We start from the raw sequence: 20,355 nt of genomic DNA, 5'->3' as shown, positions 1-20,355 counted from the left end.
TGACACGTAGCGACGGACGGCTGGGCCAACGACCGAGGTCAACCTCCTAAAACCACGAAGCCCCACGGTCTTAACACACAACCCAAAAATCACACGCCATGGTTTGTGTTGCCAAAACAGCAACAGCTCTGGAGTGGAAGGTGTCAGCATTGCGATACGGGTGGGGGTCATGGGTTAAGGTCACGGGTGGATTTAAGCACCAACATGCGAGTGACCTCTTCTCCATAGGAGCCCCATGTAAACCAGTCTGTCAACATGACCTCCGCATATCTCCCTCCCCTCTCTGGTATCTTTCTGTTGACAAAGAACCTCTTTCAGAGTTTTTTTATTTTTTCCGCTCCGCACTTACAGAGGAGCCGTCGAGCAAGAGAGAGCGAGGGAGGATAAATCCATATGTATATATATATATTTTTTTTTTAACCTGGCTGCAATATGACGGAAAAAATAAAAAGAGACAAGTAAGCAAACCCAGTTATTACCATAGACAATAACTGAAGATAAATCCACCACACAACCAAGAAGGGCGTAAATAATTTAAATCATAGAGCTGGGACATTTTGCTGAGGATGACGCCGCACTGCATGATTTGCGATTTACCAAGAAACCGAGGGTGATAACTAAAGCAGCGTTATCGTCTTTGGTGGAGAGGCCTTTGTGGCTAAGCTTTCAGATGATTCCTTCAAATGTGTGTATGGTGCGGATGGGAGTGTTTGTATTTACTGAGAGAAGAGAGCAGGAGGAGGAGGATTCAGGCAGGGAATGGGCCTCCCACTGCCATCACATCTCAGTTGTGTACTGAGGGGCTTTTCCTCTGATGGTACACGCAGAAGGAGGGAGTGGAAGCAGACACAGAGACAGACAGAGAGGGACTTGTGCGTCAACAGAGTCGTGTTTCTTACCTTTAAGAGGACCAGATCGATTCCAATGGTTGTACGGCACCGGGGAGAGAAGACAAAAACAAAAATGAGATCAGTCTTATGCACATCAGAAAATATACTATTAAACAAAAACGGTTGAAGTAAAAGCTGCTCAGTGTTGATTGAAGATCAATCGCCCCCGTCCAGTGACCTATGACCTCCTGGCTCTTTTTGAACAAAAGGGAAACAAAAGCACGCAGCAATAACAACACGGACGACTCATTTCCTTTTGGTAAACTAAAGCCCCCCCCCCCCCCCCCAAATCCCATCCCAAATACAAGTTCCCACAGGCCAGACGTGTGTTACTGTAACTCCCCTCCCACACACACACACACACACACACACACACACACACACACACACACACACACACACACACACACACACACACACACACACACACACACACACACACACACACACACACACACTTTTTTGCACCTCATCCATGACCCCAATGCACGCTCCCCTCCCGTCAACCTTTGACCTTGAGCGTTAGGCTCCATGCCCCCCCCCCCCCCCCCCCCCCCCGGGCCAGGAGGACATGAGCAGCTGAGAGCCCGCGGGCGGGCGGGGCACGCCGGGATCTGGCCGAGTCAGCGGTACATTCCTCCCGGACATGCCTGAGACCGGCCCTGGTGGGCCCCCATGGGCCGAAGTTCCTCCTCTATAGCGTTGATGCATAGGGGCCCCCCTCGGCCTTTCAGCCTTGAGCCAGGAGCTTTGAGAACGGGCTGAGGGCCCGCCCTCATCACTGACTCACACACAATAAAGTAACACAACACCCATATAATGATGTCATTAACACACAACAATGGCCCCAACACAATCATGCTGATGATAATCTTTCTTCTTCTGCTCTGTAATATTTGTATTGATTGGAACATGGAATAATGCGGGCAGGACCGTCCTGGGAGTTTGAACCCCCATGTAAGTATACTTGTGCGAGACGCCTTCACACTACTACTTAATGCTATGTACATCATAATTCATTCACCGCATGTCGCTGTGGTTAAAAGCATCTGCTAAATGCCGAAAGGTCAGCCGGCCAAAGCCTGGCTGCTTTCGACCAAAGGCTGGTGAGCCGGCCCCCCCACCGCCCCCCCACCGCCTCCACCACCGCCTCCACCTCCGCCTCCACCTCCGCCTCCACCACCGCCTCCACCACCGCCTCCACCACCGCCTCCGTCCTGTCACCACGAGTACAGCGGCGTGCGCCTCAAACGCTGTCCTCTCTCCAGGACGCCGTTCGTCCACAGGATCGCAAAGGGGCCACGGCCCGACCACACATACGCACACACTCTCACACTCGCGCCTTCACTTTGCGTTGCCAGGGCAACCCGGTTGAATATCATGAGCAGCGTGAGAATGCAAGGCGAGGGGCCTGGGCGGAGTGCCGTGTGAGGCTGTCACCCTGAATACCGGGGATTTCTTCTTTGCCGATTTCTCTCGAAAGCAACCTGAGAAAATGCCAGAGGCGAACGCAGGGTCTCTAGGTTTCAGCGGCGTGACCGCGCTACCGCTGGTGTTTCGCTGTCCTCCGGGGGTCACCCACCAATACACACGATGACTGGGGTACACTCTCTTCACATCGAACATCCGGTCGCGTATCTGCGTCTGGGATATTGAAATATCTGAAATAATGTCTTATATTTGAGGTTCCTGTGACATATGGTTGATTTATCTAGACTTAAAAGTCACTACACAACATTAACAATCTCATTACTCTCACATGTAATTTCACCTATTTCAATTGTATACATTATATTTGATATTAACTAATAAACTGCTCCCTCAATAAAATTATTCCCACTCTGCCACCAATAATGATCCCTGAACGGTGGGGCGTTCTCACCAAGATGCCACCGGAGCTGCCAGCACCCTGTTGCCTGCCATCCCTCTGACAGCTCTGACAGGCTAAGGCAGAGGATGCTTTTTGTGGATTTCAACTTTTTCTGACACTTTGGAGTCTATAAGAAATATACAACACTGTCACATTTGTCACACTTCAGCTCGTCTTACTTCATCGGGGTGTGACTCAGGAGAGACTTAGGCTGGAGTCCAAAAGGCCACTTTATACTCTTTAGACCGACTACACAGTCAAGAAAATGATAAAGAGCCCCTATTTTATGTTGATTACATATTTCAAACCATTTCAAAAATCGACCCTAAAGTGACTCCATGCCTCGTTTTTGTCTTAACATGCATCAGTGTTTTTATAGTGTTTCGTAGTGTGTTCATATTTGCAGCACATAAAATCCTGAATTGTTCTTGCATGTGTATGCTTATGAATTTCCCTTACAGCCCTTTTGAGTAGTAGTGCACAGAAGATTCCAATTCATTGCACGTCATCAACTGTGTGCAACTTGGCTCATCACACATCAGACACACCATCAGAATGGGTTTGGGCGTCTACCCAGAGATATGATGGCTAGATCAAACCGGTTGGAACAACAGCAGCATGCATGGTAAGCTGAACTATCCGAGTTACGAACCCACGCTAATGGATTTATATAGTACCCCTTTAAACACCCACCATGGCAAGATATACTTCCGTTTCAAAGAAAGGAAAAAATTCACTGTTTTAAAATGCGGAAGCTTTAAAATGACACAATGAGCCTATATTTCACTGCACCTGACTAACTCTTGCAGGTGAAATATGCATCTCTCTCTCTCTCTCTCTCTCTCTCTCTCTCTCTCTCTCTGTGGACGGGGGCCTCTCTCTCTCTCTCTCTCTGTCTGTCTCTGACAGAGCTTTGAAGCTTACGAGGGATTGCGTAAGAGCGCTCCATGCCCTCCCCAGGGCCTTGGTGAGGAGGACACTAACTGGGAGTGAGATGCTGCCTGTCTGCCAGCTTTACAATGAGCTCCTGTCTGCCGGCTCCACAACCGGCACACATTTATTTTGTGTGTGTTTGTGTGTGGGTGTGTGTCCGTGATACGGAGGCGGACTGACAGCCAGGAGAAAGAAAAAAGAGAAAACAAGAAAAAGTACTGGTCAAGTGGCTCTCATTAATAACACCATGAATCAAACTACTGCACTATAGAAACAATGGAGACGATTAAAACCAAAACCGTCGGGATGCTTCGATTCTACAGTCAACAGAATGTGATTATGCCGCAGCAAAATGATTTTTTTCTATTAAAGACCAGTCATATGAATAGTTTGCTGGCAACTCACAAAGAGAGCTACATTTCATTCTGTCGCCGGGGCATCTGTTGTAGATCCATCACTGTTAGCGCCTTCGGCTACATACATACACTGCTCCTTTTCACAGGCTGGAGCTTCAACAGACATACCAAAGAGTGGTGCAAAGAAAACAACAAAAATCTTAACCAAGATCGTATCCAGCTCAATAAGGGACAAGCACGCACAACAACATGAGCACTAAGACACAACACTTTAACACAACACACATGTGAGGAATGGTTCAGGCTTATCGCGGTTTGGCCAATCGCAGGTTAAGCCCATCACGGTTCGGCCAATCGCGGTCTTCCCGCCCCCCTGAGTGTCATCCCGAGGCCGCGGAGCGCAGGGAGCAGGAAGAGAGCATGTCGTGTGATCAGAGCAGCTGAACACGAGGGCCCTCGCTGGGTGTCAGACCCTCGGAGGAAGAGGAGGAGGACGTCACACTAAAGTTCAGAGCAACAATAAGAGGGCCCCAGCTCGTCACAGCTGCTCTTCAGCGCCCAGAAGAGCGGCTCATTATCAATATCGTGATTGGGATTATCTCCGTGCTAATCAACGACGAGAACACTTGAGCTGTAATCACAGAGACACGTGTGCCACTTTGCTGTTTTGATTCGTGTTGAGTTGTTGTTTTTTTTGTTCCGGATAACAATCACAGGGCTGGTTAAACTGGCTTCTTTGATTTCTATCCAAATAAACATGTCGATGATATAAGGCGGTGTGTCTGCCCTACATTTGTCTGGGGAGGGAGGCAGAGCTAGACTTTGTGCTCTGTGTATGCAAACAAAACAACCAGCTGATGCTGGGAAGAGAGGGAAAGGGATGCAGGGTGTGTGTGTGTGTGTGTGTGTGTGTGTGTGTGTGTGTGTGTGTGTGTGTGTGTGTGTGTGTGTGTGTGTGTGTGTGTGTGTGTGTGTACATGAGTTTATCTTTCAAGGTTTTTGCAGACTAATGGAGGATAAAAAACACAAACCATTTCTTTTTTTTACACACTCACACACGACAAACACACCACATCCACTGACTGAACATTCCCATTCCGAGAGGAGCGTCAAATATGAATGGCCACTTTGCATAACAAAGCACCCCGGCTCCCCTCGGTGGGATTCCTGCATCACAATGCCGAGGCGTCTCCCTACACGATGATAACCGACTGGCTCCCCCATCACGGCCGCTGTGTGCCGCCGCCTCCCCAACACGGGTAAACACCGGCGCCCCACCACCGGCCGGGGGGGGGGGGGCACGCTGACGGCGTTCAGCAACAAGTATGAGCTCCCCCTCGGAGCGTCTCCTGGGCTCTGGGTTACTGGGATGTGCAGTGGTTCTACTGGGGCTAGACTTTAGTGCAGGCTAATAGAGTGTGTGTGTGTGTGTGTGTGTGTGTGTGTGTGTGTGTGTGTGTGTGTGTGTGTGTGTGTGTGTGTGTGTGTGTGTGTGTGTGTTACTGGGATGTGCAGTGGTTCTACTGGGGCTAGACTTTAGTGCAGGCTAATAGAGTGTGTGTGTGTGTGTGTGTGTGTGTGTGTGTGTGTGTGTGTGTGTGTGTGTGTGTGTGTGTGTGTGTGTGTGTGTGTGTGTGTGTGTGTGTGTGTTACTGGGATGTGCAGTGGTTCTACTGGGGCTAGACTTTAGTGCAGGCTAATAGAGTGTGTGTGTGTGTGTGTGTGTGTGTGTGTGTGTGTGTGTGTGTGTGTGTGTGTGTGTGTGTGTGTGTGTGTGTGTGTGTGTGTGTGTGTGTGTGTGTGTGTGTGTTACTGGGATGTGCAGTGGTTCTACTGGGGCTAGACTTTAGTGCAGGCTAATAGAGTGTGGGTGCGTCTGTCTGTCTGTCTGTCTGTCTGTCTGTGTGTCTGTCTGTGGGAGGGGGTTGCTTGGGTCCGGTGTGGGACTAGTTTGGGTGGGGTGGGCCGAGGGGGGGGGGGGGAGGGAGGGGGTTGTCTTAGCCGGGAGGCGCTATGGAGGAGGAGGAGGGGGTTAACGTTGCTGCTGCTCTCGCTCCCGCTACCGTTCCATAAATGGGTAGGACAGGGGGAGTAGCAGGGCAGAGCGATGGTGGACAGTGGTGGGGGTGGGGGCCCATTGTTGTGTGGGTTGGGGGTTATGAGAGTGTGCGTAGTGTGTGTGTAGAGTGTAGCGTGTGTGTGTCCTCTTCCTCCAGAGAGGGGTGAAGTGGATCGTTTCTGGGCTAAGTGGCTTCAACAAAAGCTCCTACCCGACCGTCCTCCGGAGAGATTCTTGAATGCCACATCATCTCCCCCCCGGCCCCCCATGCCGCCCTGTGTGGACTGTTACAGTACGTTCATTTCCTCATTTCATCAGACACGTTAACTTGCAGACAGTAAAGATGATGGCTGTTGCTCGGGTTTCTCGCTCTGATCTAGCGTGTTCGCCTACACACAGTCTATATTTAGAGGATCTGTATTGCAAAGAACTTAGGGAATGCATGTGTAGATGTATTTTATGTCTTCACATGTGCACAAGGCTGTCTGTGAGCCTGTGGTATCGGGTAATTGAGAGTGCGTCAGACATTGTATTGAGCCAATACAGATTTAGCCACACACAAGTGTTCTGTATAATTCTTGCATTGTATTGGTTTCAGTGTTACTGATGGTATAGCAAAGTGGGGTACTGAGGTGTCGTTGTAGGGGGTCCCACGTATGATGACAGCACCACCAACATTAAATGTTCATGTGGAGGAGAGAGACTTATCCACAACGGGCTGGTAATTTGATTCACACAATAATCTGTTTAATTGTATTTCTGACTGCTCTGCAGGATTCATCTTCATCTATATTTGCTCCTACTATCCCTAAAGAGACTTCAGGCTCTTTGTTTAGCCTCTAAAAGCCATTATTATGTTGGCCGGAGCGTCCATCATCTGACTTTCTGTCTACCTTTCAGTAACCTTGGGCTGACCTCGAATCTTCAACGATCTGAATCATCGATAGAAAGACGTTTGGTCGACTTTTTGCTTTTACAGTAAAATCACTGTGTGGGGAAAATAGTGCGTGTGTTGCAGCGTTCCGCTGGGAAGATGGGAGTGTAAGAGAGTTACACCACAGCATTTTTGGCCTTCTAGAAGGAACAGCCTACAAGTTATACAATGGGTTTCTTGTGGGGGTGGTGGTTTGACTGCGTCTTCTGTGTGCAATTTGCTGCGTTATGTTTTGCTTTCAATAAATGTTCTTATTGTTAGTTTGATTACCACTTTGTTTAATGGTTCTATCCAATCATTTTATATTCCGAGTAGAGCACATATTGTGTATCCTTTTAGACCATTAGACTAGAAGGGTACACAGGAAATTAATTTTAAATTGTTAACCTATCAAAGACTTCTACAGTAGCTTTCTCGATGCAGGATTTGTGTGATCGGATGTGAATACGTTGGTAAATAATCAGACAGAACCGAATGTCCACAGTTTGATTTCATAGATGATGAAGCATATCGCATGAATCTATATTAAAGTATACAAGGCTAATAAGAGCCCATATCCCATTCGGTAAAATTGAATGAGTATGACATGACATGAAAGGGCGAGCACTTTGTCGTTCTGTGATGAAAAGTTATTTGTTTGTAGAGGCTGTCGGTCCTTTAGTTTCGGAGCCTGCCTCGCCTTTACACCGCTGAGGGACACCCAGATAAGACAACTTATTATTTGAACCGCACAACCGTCACAACAAGGAAGGGGTCATAGAGCTGCATTAAAATAGATATAATATATGATTCAACAATAAGTCTAGGTCATAAGTCTAGATTCATCAGGCCAATATAGGTCTGGCCTGATGAATCAGACTCGACTTTGCCTTAAAGTATACATCAGCACGGCTTTGGCCTGGTGTGTATGGCAGGTCTGTCTGTCTATCCGACTGTCTGTCTTCTCAAGCCAAGGCTGGGCTTCGGGAGTGTCGGACGGCACGGAGCAGAATTCCGGACACATGACCTCTAACCTTGAGCTGGGGCGTGAACGACACGGACAGAAAGAAAGGAATTAAGGCAGTTCATCGTTTTGAAGTGTGTGTGTGTGTGTGTGTGTGTGTGTGTGTGTGTGTGTGTGTGTGTGTGTGTGTGTGTGTGTGTGTGTGTGTGTGTGTGTGTGTGTGTGTCTGTCTCTCTCTCTCTCTCTCTCTCTCTCTCACCGGGGGAGGTTGACATCGGCTCTAAACTGTACCAGCAACACAGAGTTAATTTAGGGGCTTAGCGAGCCCTTCCTCTGTCATCAAGGCTGTGAGCCAGCACGTGTTAGGAGAGGACGGCCATAACACCACTCGCTCGCCGCGAAAGCAGAACAACAACGCCGGTTTCCCATGGCGAGTTGCTGCCCAAACGTTGTGACGGGGGGCTTCGAGTCACGTACATGTTATATTTATGACAAATTACTTCTTACATGACTTACTACATATTTCATTTAGAAGCCCGTACGATGCTTATGTTTCCACAGCCAAAAATGATTCTGTCCTGAGGCGAGGCAACACATTTCAATTATGCAACTAGGGTGGTTGTGTGTGTGTGTGTGCGTGTGCGTGTGTGTGTTGAATTGCTCTCAGCGTAAGTCGGAGAGAGGCAAGAAGACAGACGTTGTAAAAGGTCCGTATTCAACATGGAGAGCAGTATTAATCACGCTTCCTGAGGACTTTGCACACGCAATCAACCCAAGCACAATGTTTTGACTTTGAAAAGTTGTCAGTCAAAACCCCAAAGACTAAACGGAGCGGATGAGGCCAGACGGAGACAGGCAAACCCCCCCCCCCCCCCCAAGGCCAGTGGTCCTAGGAGGATCTTACTGGAAACCAGAAACACAACTGCTCTGCATTTCCACATTTCTGCTGCGGGAGAATTTCCTATTTGGCGAGAATTCCCCAGAGCCATTAAAACAAACAAGGATTCAGGGTTTGGCCCAGGCACTGTCCGACCCCCCCAAAATAAGCGAGATGTGCTGACACTCAGACTGTGGTTATGCTGTTCCTCCCGGGAAGAAGACGCCGGTAACGGGGCTCCTGAATCAACGTCTCAATTATTAATGCGTGGTGACCTCAACTTGTCAAGAAGGCTTTTTAGAATGTCTCTCTCTCTCCCCAAGATTTCAGTGAGCCCAGCCAACAATATAGAATAAATTGGATACAGAAGTAAGACCAGGATTGATTTAAAGTGGTGATAAAGATCAGAATGTTTGGGAAAGTATCGATTTTGGAATGAAAGCCATATGAGTACGACCACTTAGTTGAAAAAGATTCATGCACGAAATAACTGAACAAATCGTTGTGTCGATGAAACGGAATACAACCCAAAACTAAATAGAATTGTGTTTATTATTAAATCTCCCCATTTGTTACAGCAAAACTTGTGGCCGCGAACTGAGCAATTCACCTGAAACGAATAGGGCAATTAACCCTGCCTCGTGGAGGGGTCGCCGAGGAACAATTAGACCATGTGACCTCTCCCCTCGCACACAGAGCGTGCCCAGACGGCTTCACTAATGATGGCTCTGGCAGACAGCCTGCAAGCGACTTCTCGACACGTCCCCCGGCTCTACGGTTGGTAGTAAAACCAACGAAATGGTGAAAACATGGTAATGAGACTGTTAAACAAAACAAATGAGCCCATCTCCAGGGTCAAACACAAGCCATATCTAAGTAGCTCGCTCCTTGGGTGTTTATTTTTGAATACCTTATGTATTAATGCCTAGTGCCATCACTATTGTGACAAATTGATGCCCCTCATCATTAGCGGTTGTAATTGGCCTGGCCATACAATGTGGTATTAAAAGTATACTAAGGAGAGATCAGCTTCGACATGCTCTCTTTTATGTTTCGATATCCCAAGATGAAGACATAATTAACCTTTACTATCAAAGGGCTCTGAAGTTAAACGCATGTTGTGGAATTCTTTGTAAACCCATGCCTGTTCTCAGTCTTCACGATTTGTCCCAATTAGTGTTCTTCCTGAGGGCAAGAAGTGTTGTAGTAATGTACGTGTGAATATAATAGTTTTGTAACAGACAGGATCAGACATGACATTTCAGAAATAAGGTGTCTCTAACACACACACACACACACACACACACACACACACCCAGACACACACACAGTGTTGGAATGCAGAAAGTCTTTTTTCAGTATCGGTGTGTAACAGAATGCCCTAACCACAGAAGACAAACTTGGACCTATGAAAGCGGGGGGTTTATTTGAATCAGGATTGAGAATGCACAGGTGCTTGTTTTACCACGCAAGTGTCTGTGTTTAAGTGTGTGTGTTTATTTATGTCCTAGTGTGTGTGTGTGTGTGTGTGTGTGTGTGTGTGTGTGTGTGTGTGTGTGTGTGTGTGTGTGTGTGTGTGTGCATTTATGTGATAGTGGGTGTGTGAATGCGTATTTAAGTGACCAGGTGCGTGTGCATGCACGCGTGTGCCTGTGTGTGCGGGGCTGTTTGTGCGGGCGTGTGGGAGGAGGAATGCGCTAACTGCCAGGTAATTAGGGGGGAGATGCGGCTCTGGGGAGCCGCGGGGAGGCCAAGGCCAGGAGCGAGAGGGACACAGACAGCTGCCCGGTGGGGCCGTTATTAAGGCAGCCTCCCTGCCAGGGCGCAGCCACTACAAACAGCAGCGCAGGTACGGACGCCGTCTCCATGATCACAGTCTCTCTCTCTCTCTCTCTCTCTCTCTCTCTCTCTCTCTCTCTCTCTCTCTCTCTCTCTCTCTCAGACACAGGGAAGGGGGGAGTGGTTGGTTGATGGGCGGGGGTTTAGACTTGCTCACACAGCGTTGTTTCGTCGTCAATGAAAAGACCGGCCAGACGGGGTAATTAACTACGTGCTGCTCAGGTTGTTGCCTTCGCCCCCCCCAGCATCGTGCATTGCTCATTTGAGGCGCTACCGTTGCGTCAGAAAATAGATAAAAGACTTGTAAGGGTCGATGGCGGTATTGGGGTGGAGTGAGGGGGGGAGATAGGAGCTAGCCTGAACGGTTTTAATGGCAGGAGACAGAGTGTAGCGACATGTCGGGGCGAAAGATGTCTGCAAGGCAGCAATTACGACTGCGCTGCCGTTCAGGGTGAGCGGGGCACGTGCTAGCTCCCTGTGAAGCGCTGCTACAGGGAAAGCGCACTTACAAGCCACCACCCCCCCCCTCCGTGTGTGTGTGTGTGTGTGTGTGTGTGTGTGTGTGTGTGTGTGTGTGTGTGTGTGTGTGTGCGTGCGTTCTGCGTTTCCATTTTTCTCCTGGTTTCCTGTGTGATTAATGTAGTTTGTGTCGGCCCGGGCGCTCTGCTGGTAGCAGCCCCTCGTCGCTCATTTCTAACCGTGTCCTCGTAGCGCGTGGCAGGAAGGGGGGGGGGGGGGGGGTGATTCCATCCGTTTAACACAGAGAGCAACCTGTAGAGCGGGCCTCGTAAAAAGAGAAACACACACACTCACACACACCTACGTACAGGAATGTGCTGGGTCATGTCTTCAGGCGACGCTGCTTAGCTAAGCAAGGTGCAGCACTAGCGAACATCGCACACTCTGTGCACCCTCTCCCCCCCCCCCCCCCCCCCATGCCCGCATCCGCCGTGCACATGTCTTGTTTCTTGCAAACTCACATGGCTGACAATCCTTCTGCACCCCCAGGTTCATTGAGACCCGTAAACGTCAGGTCCCTGGCTTCACATGCGTGCTCTGCATTATAGTTTCCAGAAATAGCACCTTACAGGAGCTTAGCTAGACAGCTGAGCCGTGAGGTGAGGCAGACGTCTCAGGAGACCTAACTTTCCTGAAGGATGTCTGGCATTCTGAAATAATCTCTCTCCCTCTCCCTCTCGCTATATATCTCCAACTCAAAGCATGGTGGGTTGCCGGTTCCTATAGTAATGTCGTCACTTAAACAGCCTCAATCATTTGTCTCCATAGTAACTATGGCTTCAATGTGTGTGTGTGTGTGTGTGTGTGTGTGTGTGTGTGTGTGTGTGTGTGTGTGTTTATTTTAGATCAGGTCAGTGTGCTTGGACAGGATAGGGCGGCTGCTGTCCACACAGTGTCATTATATATAATGCTTGCGTCGAGTAGACCATTAGACCAAGTTCACAGAGAACACATGGTGACACATTGTCTCTGATTCGGAAGTCGGATCCATTTCGGGGAAAACTATGCATGTGCATGACTGTGTATGCCCGTATGGGTGCATGTGTCTTTACGTGTGTCTGCATGTTTGAGAGTGTGGGTGCGGGTTTGACTGAGTGAGTGAGTGAGTGAGTGAGTCAGAAAGTAAGTAAGTGAGTGACTGAGTGAGCGTGTGCATGTGCCCAAATGCATGTGCATGTTGGAGTCTGTGAGTGTGTGTAGGTTTGAATCTGTGTGTGAGTTTGTAAGCGAGCGAGTGATTGATTGTAACTCACTTATACACTTCCATACATCCTTACATGGTCAGATCCTCTAGCCTGTTCCCCTGACTCATTATCTCTTTATTCTAAGAGGGGCGGGGCGGGGAGGGGAGCTTCCAGTTCAACACAGTTCCCCCAGAGAGAACCACAGAGTCGTACCCCTCCCTGTAAATCGACCTACCTCCAATATAGCTGCTGCAGAAGAGACGCCCAAGACACTGTCCAAGTGGGATTTCTCTCAGTCTTCTTTGCTTTCTGGCCTAATAAACAGCCTTATTGGATGAACCCTGGATGTTTATTGGCATTGACAGCGAGGGGAGGGGGGGGGGCACGGTGTTGCCAGAGACGGTGAAGAAATATGTGCGAAAACAAATATGTTTACGACGAGTGAATGAAAATCTATAGGGTGCTCACCGGCGCGGTGTGAGGTGCCAGACCTCTGGAGCGGTGAACCGCGGAACAGGAGGGTCCGGGGGGGGACACTCTCCGCTCGATGCGGGGGGGGGGGGGGGGAAGCCAAATGAAATGGAATGAAATAAGCAAGAGCGGTGGTAGGGGTACCGCTTCCCTGTACAACACACTGCACAGGTGTGTCGTTCTACTGGGGCTGATTTCGTCACCCGGATGAACCGAGATACATGGCTCGCGTCATCTGTGATGTTCAGGGTAGTGTTCTCATATAGTTCCGTTTATAGTGTACAGTGTATAGTGTTCTCGTATTGGTCTCAGTGTTTCATTTGTGAAACGTTGAATCCCTCGCATATCGGCTTGTCGCTGCTTTGCGTCGGAGCACACCGGGACTAACGTCTCAGATGTTGATTTGATGTTTGCTAACTTAATAAGCTTAGTTACTTAAGCGCGTTGCTTAACAAATACCAAACAAATGACAAAAAACACAAACAAACAGACACTCGCATGCAAAACCGCATACGTGTGGGGAATTGAAAACAGCGATTATTCATTCCTGACGCCAACACATGTTAGACATTGAATATTGATAATCAGCGGGACATACATAATCCATGCATCCTTCCGGATGCAGATGCTCTGGTATGTTCTCATGTACGAGGGCCTCCCCAGTGTTGGGGGGGCCGGTGTATCTCTGGGACGAGAATAGCACTGATCCATGTGTGAATGTGTCATCAGAAACGCTTCTGTCTGCCACCCTATGGAAAATGGAAGTGGCATGCGGACACTCTTATAGCCCGTTTTATTTCAAGCTGTTGCCGTGACCGCTTAGCCGTAAGTGATACGCGCAAGGCCCACATATGTTGTTTAAGTTCCCCTCAGAAGGCGAGGAGTGTGGCTTCTGTGGTGGTGACACTGCTGTGATTCAGTACAATTGTGTCTTTCGAAGAAACTGAATGTCACAAGGATGAGCATACCCCTTGCATACATCGTAATCGATAGTCTTTGAGTACATTCAAATGATATCGTGTTTTTGCGGCGTCTATTCCCTCGCTGAAACAAATAGGACTTTGGGTACAATACCTTAAAAGATCTCCGTGTTCGATGTAAACTCAGTTGAACTAAATAAAAATAAAATCCAGCAGATCAACAGAAGCAGCCACATGGAAGAGAGAGAGAAAGAGCGAAAGAGAAGGATGGATTGAGAGAGAGAGAGGGAGATCTCTTCCATGCAAAATGAGAAGGCCAGCTGCAAACACAGCACTAACTGCTTCCTTCCCACATTTAACAATTTTTTCCCCCCTGGAGAAGAAGCTTGGTCATGTCTGTGCGTGAACGTGTGCGTGTGCGCGCGTGTGTGTGTGCGTGTGTGTGTGTGAGAGAACCGGGGGAGATATGCTGACACACCCTCGTACACAGAGTGGGAAAGCAGGCCTGGGTCTAGCTTGCTTCACCGCCACTAGTAAAGTTCCCACACACTGTTTTTGGATTAAAAAAAGTTATTGAAACATAGTGCATCACTTCATAATCTCACGATGTGTTTTAAAACATTTCAAATCGCAGTAAGAGGTCTCCCTCACTCGCTCTCTCTCTCTCTCTCCCCCTCTCTCTTTTTGTGGGGCCGGAAGAATCTCATGGTTTGTATTCACATGATGGCTAGATCTCATCTCCTTCATAGTACCCCCCCCACCCCCCCCTTCCTACACTTTACATCCTGTATGTAAACCGCGACTTCACTTTCCTTAATAGACTTTCTGCTACTCTCGAAGGACAATAACCATAAGCCGGGACAATAACCCCGTACTTTATGACTTCCCCCCCTCCTTTACGAGTGCTCGCGCATGCCTTTCGACAGAGCCCTTAATAAGAGCTAAGCAAACAAGAGGCTTTCTGTGGAAACCCGTGGAAAACTCTTGAGTGTGCGCGAGAGGGGTTCAACTTCCTCCCGGTGGCACAGAGCCAAACTCTATATCGCACAGGATCTGGACGAGGCCGAGAGTATTGAACCACGCTATCTGCCGACAAGGCTCTGTCTTTCAAATGGTTTCATATCAGGATAATTAGATTGGTAATTTGCACTAAATATATGCCCGTTTCACGCAGTGCTTTGGGCAACACATTGTAAATGAAATGAAGTTGTTTTCGCTATCAGCAAGAAATATTAAGCATTGCATCAAGCCTTCAGTAGGTCATTGTCCCGTTGTTGCCAAGCGAGGTTGAATTCTAGCATGCGCTAAAGAGGATCAATGCGGTTTAATTGCTGCTATAGGGCCGTAGTTTCCTTAGTTTCTAAATGAAGAACACTGCAAAATTAGCAATTGGTCGCACACACACGGACAGGAGACAAGTTGGCAGGTCTTCCCATCAAGCCCAGGGGGGGCCGTAAATCTCAGGTTCTTCACCATAGGCATAACATGATAACATGAGGATGTCTTTAACAATAAAGGGGGGGGGGGGGGGGGGTGAAAAAAGCGAATTTCCTGAAAGCTGAGGTCTCTGGGAAATGAATAACGATTAAGATGACTGCGAAGGGAAGCGAGGTGAATATCTGGCATGTAAAGATGATGAACCCCCCCCCCCCCCCCCCCCCAACCCTCGCTAAAAGGAAGCTTATATCAGATTCAATTAAAACGCTGTTCTTTCTTTCCCCTCCTGCGGCTCCAAACACCATTTCGGCCGGTAAGGTGCACTTCGGAAGCATCCGAAGCTTCCAGTGTCTGCGCGCGCACACACACACACACACACACACACACACACACACACACACACACACACACACACACACACACACACACACACACACACACACACACACACACACACACACACACACACACACACACACACACACACACACCTTTTGTCCCTTGGACATCCCAGGATGGTCATCTCTCTTCTTTTTCATCCTCCGCCCCCTCCCAAAAACACTAACTTCCGTCACTATTCTGTGAGTGTATTCATAGCTCTTCCCTGTCGCCGCACGACACCCAGGTCCCATCACCGCCACCCAGTCGGCACAATGCCGGACCCTCGCTTGCACCGAGTCCCCCCCCCCCCCCCCCCCACTTTCAATAGCCGGAAGCAAGGGAGGACACACACACACACACACACACACACAACAGAGCCATCCTCCAGTGAAAGGACGTGTGGCTCCGTGGGGGCCCGCGGGACAAAAACAATGGATGACCCCCCCCGCCCCGACCCCCCCAACGCACTGTGTTTAGCCCCCGACTTCCTCCTGACACGCGGCGCTAACAATGAGGCGCTGTTATGACTGTCCGTGTCAGCTGTTTGCCACACTCGTGGCAGACAGTAGGGTGTCGGGGGCACCCGTCGGACCAGCGTCGGCCAGGGTCACGCGGGTCCCAGCCGAGGTCCCGAGGAACCAGGGTGGCTCTCCCTCTGACTTCATCTTTACAATAACACACGTTTATAGCTTTCATGGAATTTACGAGTTTACCATTTGATGTACGGCCCTTTAAATGGCACACGGTTGACACATACACGCACACGAGCGCACACGCACACACACACACACACACACACACACACACACACACACACACACACACACACACACACACACACACACACACACACACACACACACAGCGATTCTGTGTCGTTTTATTTATATCCCAAAACTTGGACCACTACTTTATGAAAGCCGTCGGCTACTACACAGAGGGAACTCAGCGACCTTGTCTCTGGCTTTGGAATGAGTAAGTATGACCTTAAGTTAGCCAGTGGATGAGTCAGGCTGTCTTTCTGCCCGAAGCGTACCAAAACACGATCAGATATAACTTTTGAGCTCAGCATCAAACACTGAAGGGGAGTGGACGGATCTTGTTAATTTGCATATTTTATCTTTTTGATTTTTATCGATGGCCGCCAAGTTAAGCCTTGAGAATTTCAAACAGCAGTGATGAAGTTGGTCACTATCTCCACCACCATGGCGCCTTATCTCATCTCGATGAGCATTTTGTAGCAGATAGCATTGTTTGTTTACTTCAGAAGGAGAAAGCAGGAGCATAATTTGTTGTCAGCAGCTACTCAGCCAGGCTCTAAGAGCTAGTAAACAGTAAAAAGTGTGTCAAGGTTTCAAATCATCACCGTGTGCAGACTGATCACGGTACGAATAATATCCCATTCTGAAAGCTTTGTCTACTCAGTTTCTCTTAATTAAACGAACTCAGGAAAAAAGGCTTACCTCTGCAGAACTCTGTCCCTTCAGTGTTTGGGTTTAGGTCCAGGCTCTGAACCATCTGCCCCCAGAAGTTCTGCTATAACATAGTAGGACTGCTGGATCTGAGATTACCCCCCACACATCCCACTAAGTGGACCGGACAGGGGACGGGGGACGGGGGACGGGGGGGGGGGGGGGCGGGGTCACTGCCGCCAGATAGCGCTTCTTCGGTTAGCACTGTTGCAACGTCAAAATCCCTCCCTTATCTATTTTTGTCAGCATATATCGCATATATCGCCATCCCTCCTTTTTTCTGTTTGGTTGGGGGGGGGGCTGACATTCCATCTCAAGGGCAGCGACGGCCGAGCTCAGCCCGCCGACCAATCAGAGGTCTGCTGGTCAGTGCTGGTTCTCCAGAGCTCTCTCACTCCACTCACTCCTCCTGCTGAGGGATGCACTGGGCTGCAGCCAAATCAGAACTACAGGGTGGCAACGATGTGCACGTGTGCACACACACGCACTCATGTCTGAAGGCTTCTTTCCGACAAATAAATCTAGCCTTCAAAAGGATGATGTCATCCCAAACGTTATTTTGGTCACAAACTTGATCATCTATTCTACAGAAACCACAAATTATTTTTTAATGAACCAACAGAAATGGGGAGGTTATGAGATGGGCATCTAAAAAGGAAATGTGGAAGTTTGTAAGTGGCCGCCAACTGAAGTTTCGACTTGCATGACAGGGCTTAATTGGTTCTGAGGCGGACTGATAGCAGTTACACCAGCGTGTGAACACACACACACACACACACACACACACACACACACACACACACACACACACACACACACACACACACACACACACACACACACACACACACGGGCGGGGGCAAACACATCAGTCATTCAGCGTGGTGGGGCCTTTTTCCAAATTGGCCGGGGCATCCGCAGACACTTTGACAAGGAGATGGGCTGCCTGCTATCTGGCCTGCTCCGACAAGAGGCCACTCTCAGCTTGGCTCCGTCCAAGGCAGCACCGGGCCAACCCATCTGGGCCCTGCTACTTCACAGGACCAATCACAACCAATCGCCTGGGGGCCATTCATCAGCGAGGACACCTTAAAAGATGCAATGCTCATGGGCCTGCTTGGTCCACCCACACGGTGAATGCTTCGTGTGTGTGTGTGTGTGTGTGTGTGTGTGTGTGTGTGTGTAGGTCAGACTATCGATATTATGCATATTCATTTTAGGAATATAAGACTGGTTTTCGGGTGTCTCCCCTCCTCCACCTCCTCCCTCTCCTGCTCGTTGATCAGCAGTACCTCCAGTCCAATCATTCTCCAAACAGTGAGCCATCACTCCTCTTTAGCATGCTATGTGCTTTATAGGGCCTGTGCAACCTTCAGGTCTCACGCGTGCACGGTTCAGCTTCCCACTCAGGCAAACTGCAATGTTAACACGGTATAGTCTCATGTCATGGACGGCGGAATCGATTGTTATTATGGCCAAGTGACAGCCACCACAACATCCTATGTATGAGCACATGGCCATGAACAACCTGTCAGTAAAGAGCAGAATGGGCGTACCTTATTTGAGTAGGGTGGCCGGGCGAGGTTGACGCCATCTCGTATAAGTTTATCCCGGATCATGATTTTCAACTTCAGCTTTGGGAACATCACCAGTTCCCTCCTATTGCCAAGCGTCAGGTTCCTCTGCGCGCCCACGTAGCCGCCGTTGCGCCCGACGCGGTCACTGTTGGGCTCGGTCCAGGACTTTGAGCTCCGTAGTTTAGAGTCATATTGGTCCACGAGGTGGCCGGTGTACACCTCGGAGGCGGGAGCCATAGGCTCCAACGTGAAGTACAGTCCACTGGCAGTCTCTTTATCTTCATCCTTCAGTCGTTTGACTGCGTCGTGAATCCTCTGCCGGTGGTGCGGGATGTACACGCCGATGGCGTCGAGGTCGGGGTCCCCGATCTGTTTGCAAACTTCCAGGTCGTCGTAGCCATTGTCAACAAAAGACTCCACATACTGGGCAAGCTGGAGGGTCTTCAACCACTCGTAGACGATGACGGGTCCGCTGTGGGTCATGTTGGATCTTCTCGGTACACGCGGAGGTTTTTAGGGATCAGATCACTTTCCCAATTCGGTCTTTCAAACGCATCATAAAAGGTGTTTGGTTTGTTCACCGATCGTGAGCACTCCCAAATATTTGGGTGAATGTCCCGTCTGGGCAATGGATTAATTCGGATTACCCATCATGAAACACCACTAGTTACCGTTGTCCAACGAAACGTGTGTGAACAATCAGTTCCACGGTCCGTGTGGAGCGTGACACCTGTCAGGATCACCAAGGACTCGGATCTAGTGTCACACAGGGCGGCTTTAGAATCCAGATGTCACTCGGACATCAGGGTTACGTGTCCACGTTGTCTTTCAACGCCATGCCAGTTAAAGCAACAAACATTAACAAGTCAAAATTATAAAGATTGCCTTGCATATGACCATCCTACCTGGTTTTGCCTTTCCACTTAAACTAGCCTACATTTTCCCTTTTACGCACGGAAAACGTCGAGTCGTGTGCACAGTTTACATCCATGCCGTTGTGTATCCAAATCTGCAATCGTAACCTGCACCGCGCTCAATGGAAGACAAAAAAGATGATCGTAAATCAAAAACGATCGCAGGTTCACGTCCAGCCGGCTCTTTGCCTTCAGACTGGTTCTCCACGCCGGCACATCAGACCCCCACAGCCCTGGCCAACCACACGTTCAGCGCTTCCAGTCCACAGCAGCAGCTCCTCCACCATCCACGCCCCCAAATTCAAGTGCACTGTTTTAAAAATAGTGATGGAATTCCTCTTCTTTCTTTTTTTACAACTTGTCACTGAGCCCCGGGGCGCACGGCCACCGCCATACACCACTTTAACCAAAGTGGGTTTCAAAAAGACGAAAGCGAAATGGTGACGAGAGAACGGTCCGCCAAATCCGTCTCACTTCCACAGGGCCACCAGTATTGGTGATTTGTTCCACATTCCCCTCTCGTATGGTGTGATTTCTCTCTCTCTCTCTCTCTCTCTCTCTCTCTCTCTCTCTGTCTGGCTCAGATAAACACTAGCGACGCTCAGTCATTCGGCATTTCCACGAGTTCATTTCTTATCGCACACCAGCGCTCCCTATGTTGCAACAGGGGTACTGCATTATGTTGGCACATACGCTAAATGAACCAGAATGATGGCAATGTGTATAATTAGGTTTTTCTGAAGGCTTTGACAAGGCGATTATGTGAATGTTTGTTGTAC

At 49.1% G+C, this 20,355-nt stretch overlaps 1 protein-coding gene across 5 annotated transcripts in view; it reads right to left on the bottom strand.

Moving 5' to 3' along the window:
- sash1a (SAM and SH3 domain containing 1a) overlaps positions 1-20,141 on the bottom strand; it is a 179,664-nt gene extending 159,523 nt beyond the window's left edge. For all 5 annotated transcript variants that reach the window (XM_030344699.1, XM_030344705.1, XM_030344701.1 and 2 more), the window contains exon 1: positions 18,642-20,141. In XM_030344699.1, the coding sequence (XP_030200559.1) occupies positions 18,642-19,145 (504 nt within the window). In that variant the 5' untranslated portion in view covers positions 19,146-20,141. The remainder of the gene's footprint in view (positions 1-18,641) is intronic.
- Positions 20,142-20,355: the final 214 nt, after the last annotated feature.

This window comes from Gadus morhua, chromosome 21 (genome assembly GCF_902167405.1).
Source record: "Gadus morhua chromosome 21, gadMor3.0, whole genome shotgun sequence".
NCBI classification, from domain to species: Eukaryota; Metazoa; Chordata; class Actinopteri; order Gadiformes; family Gadidae; genus Gadus; species Gadus morhua.
The sequence above is the reverse complement of the archived record's forward strand: the minus strand, read 5'-3'. Positions and strand labels throughout refer to the sequence as shown.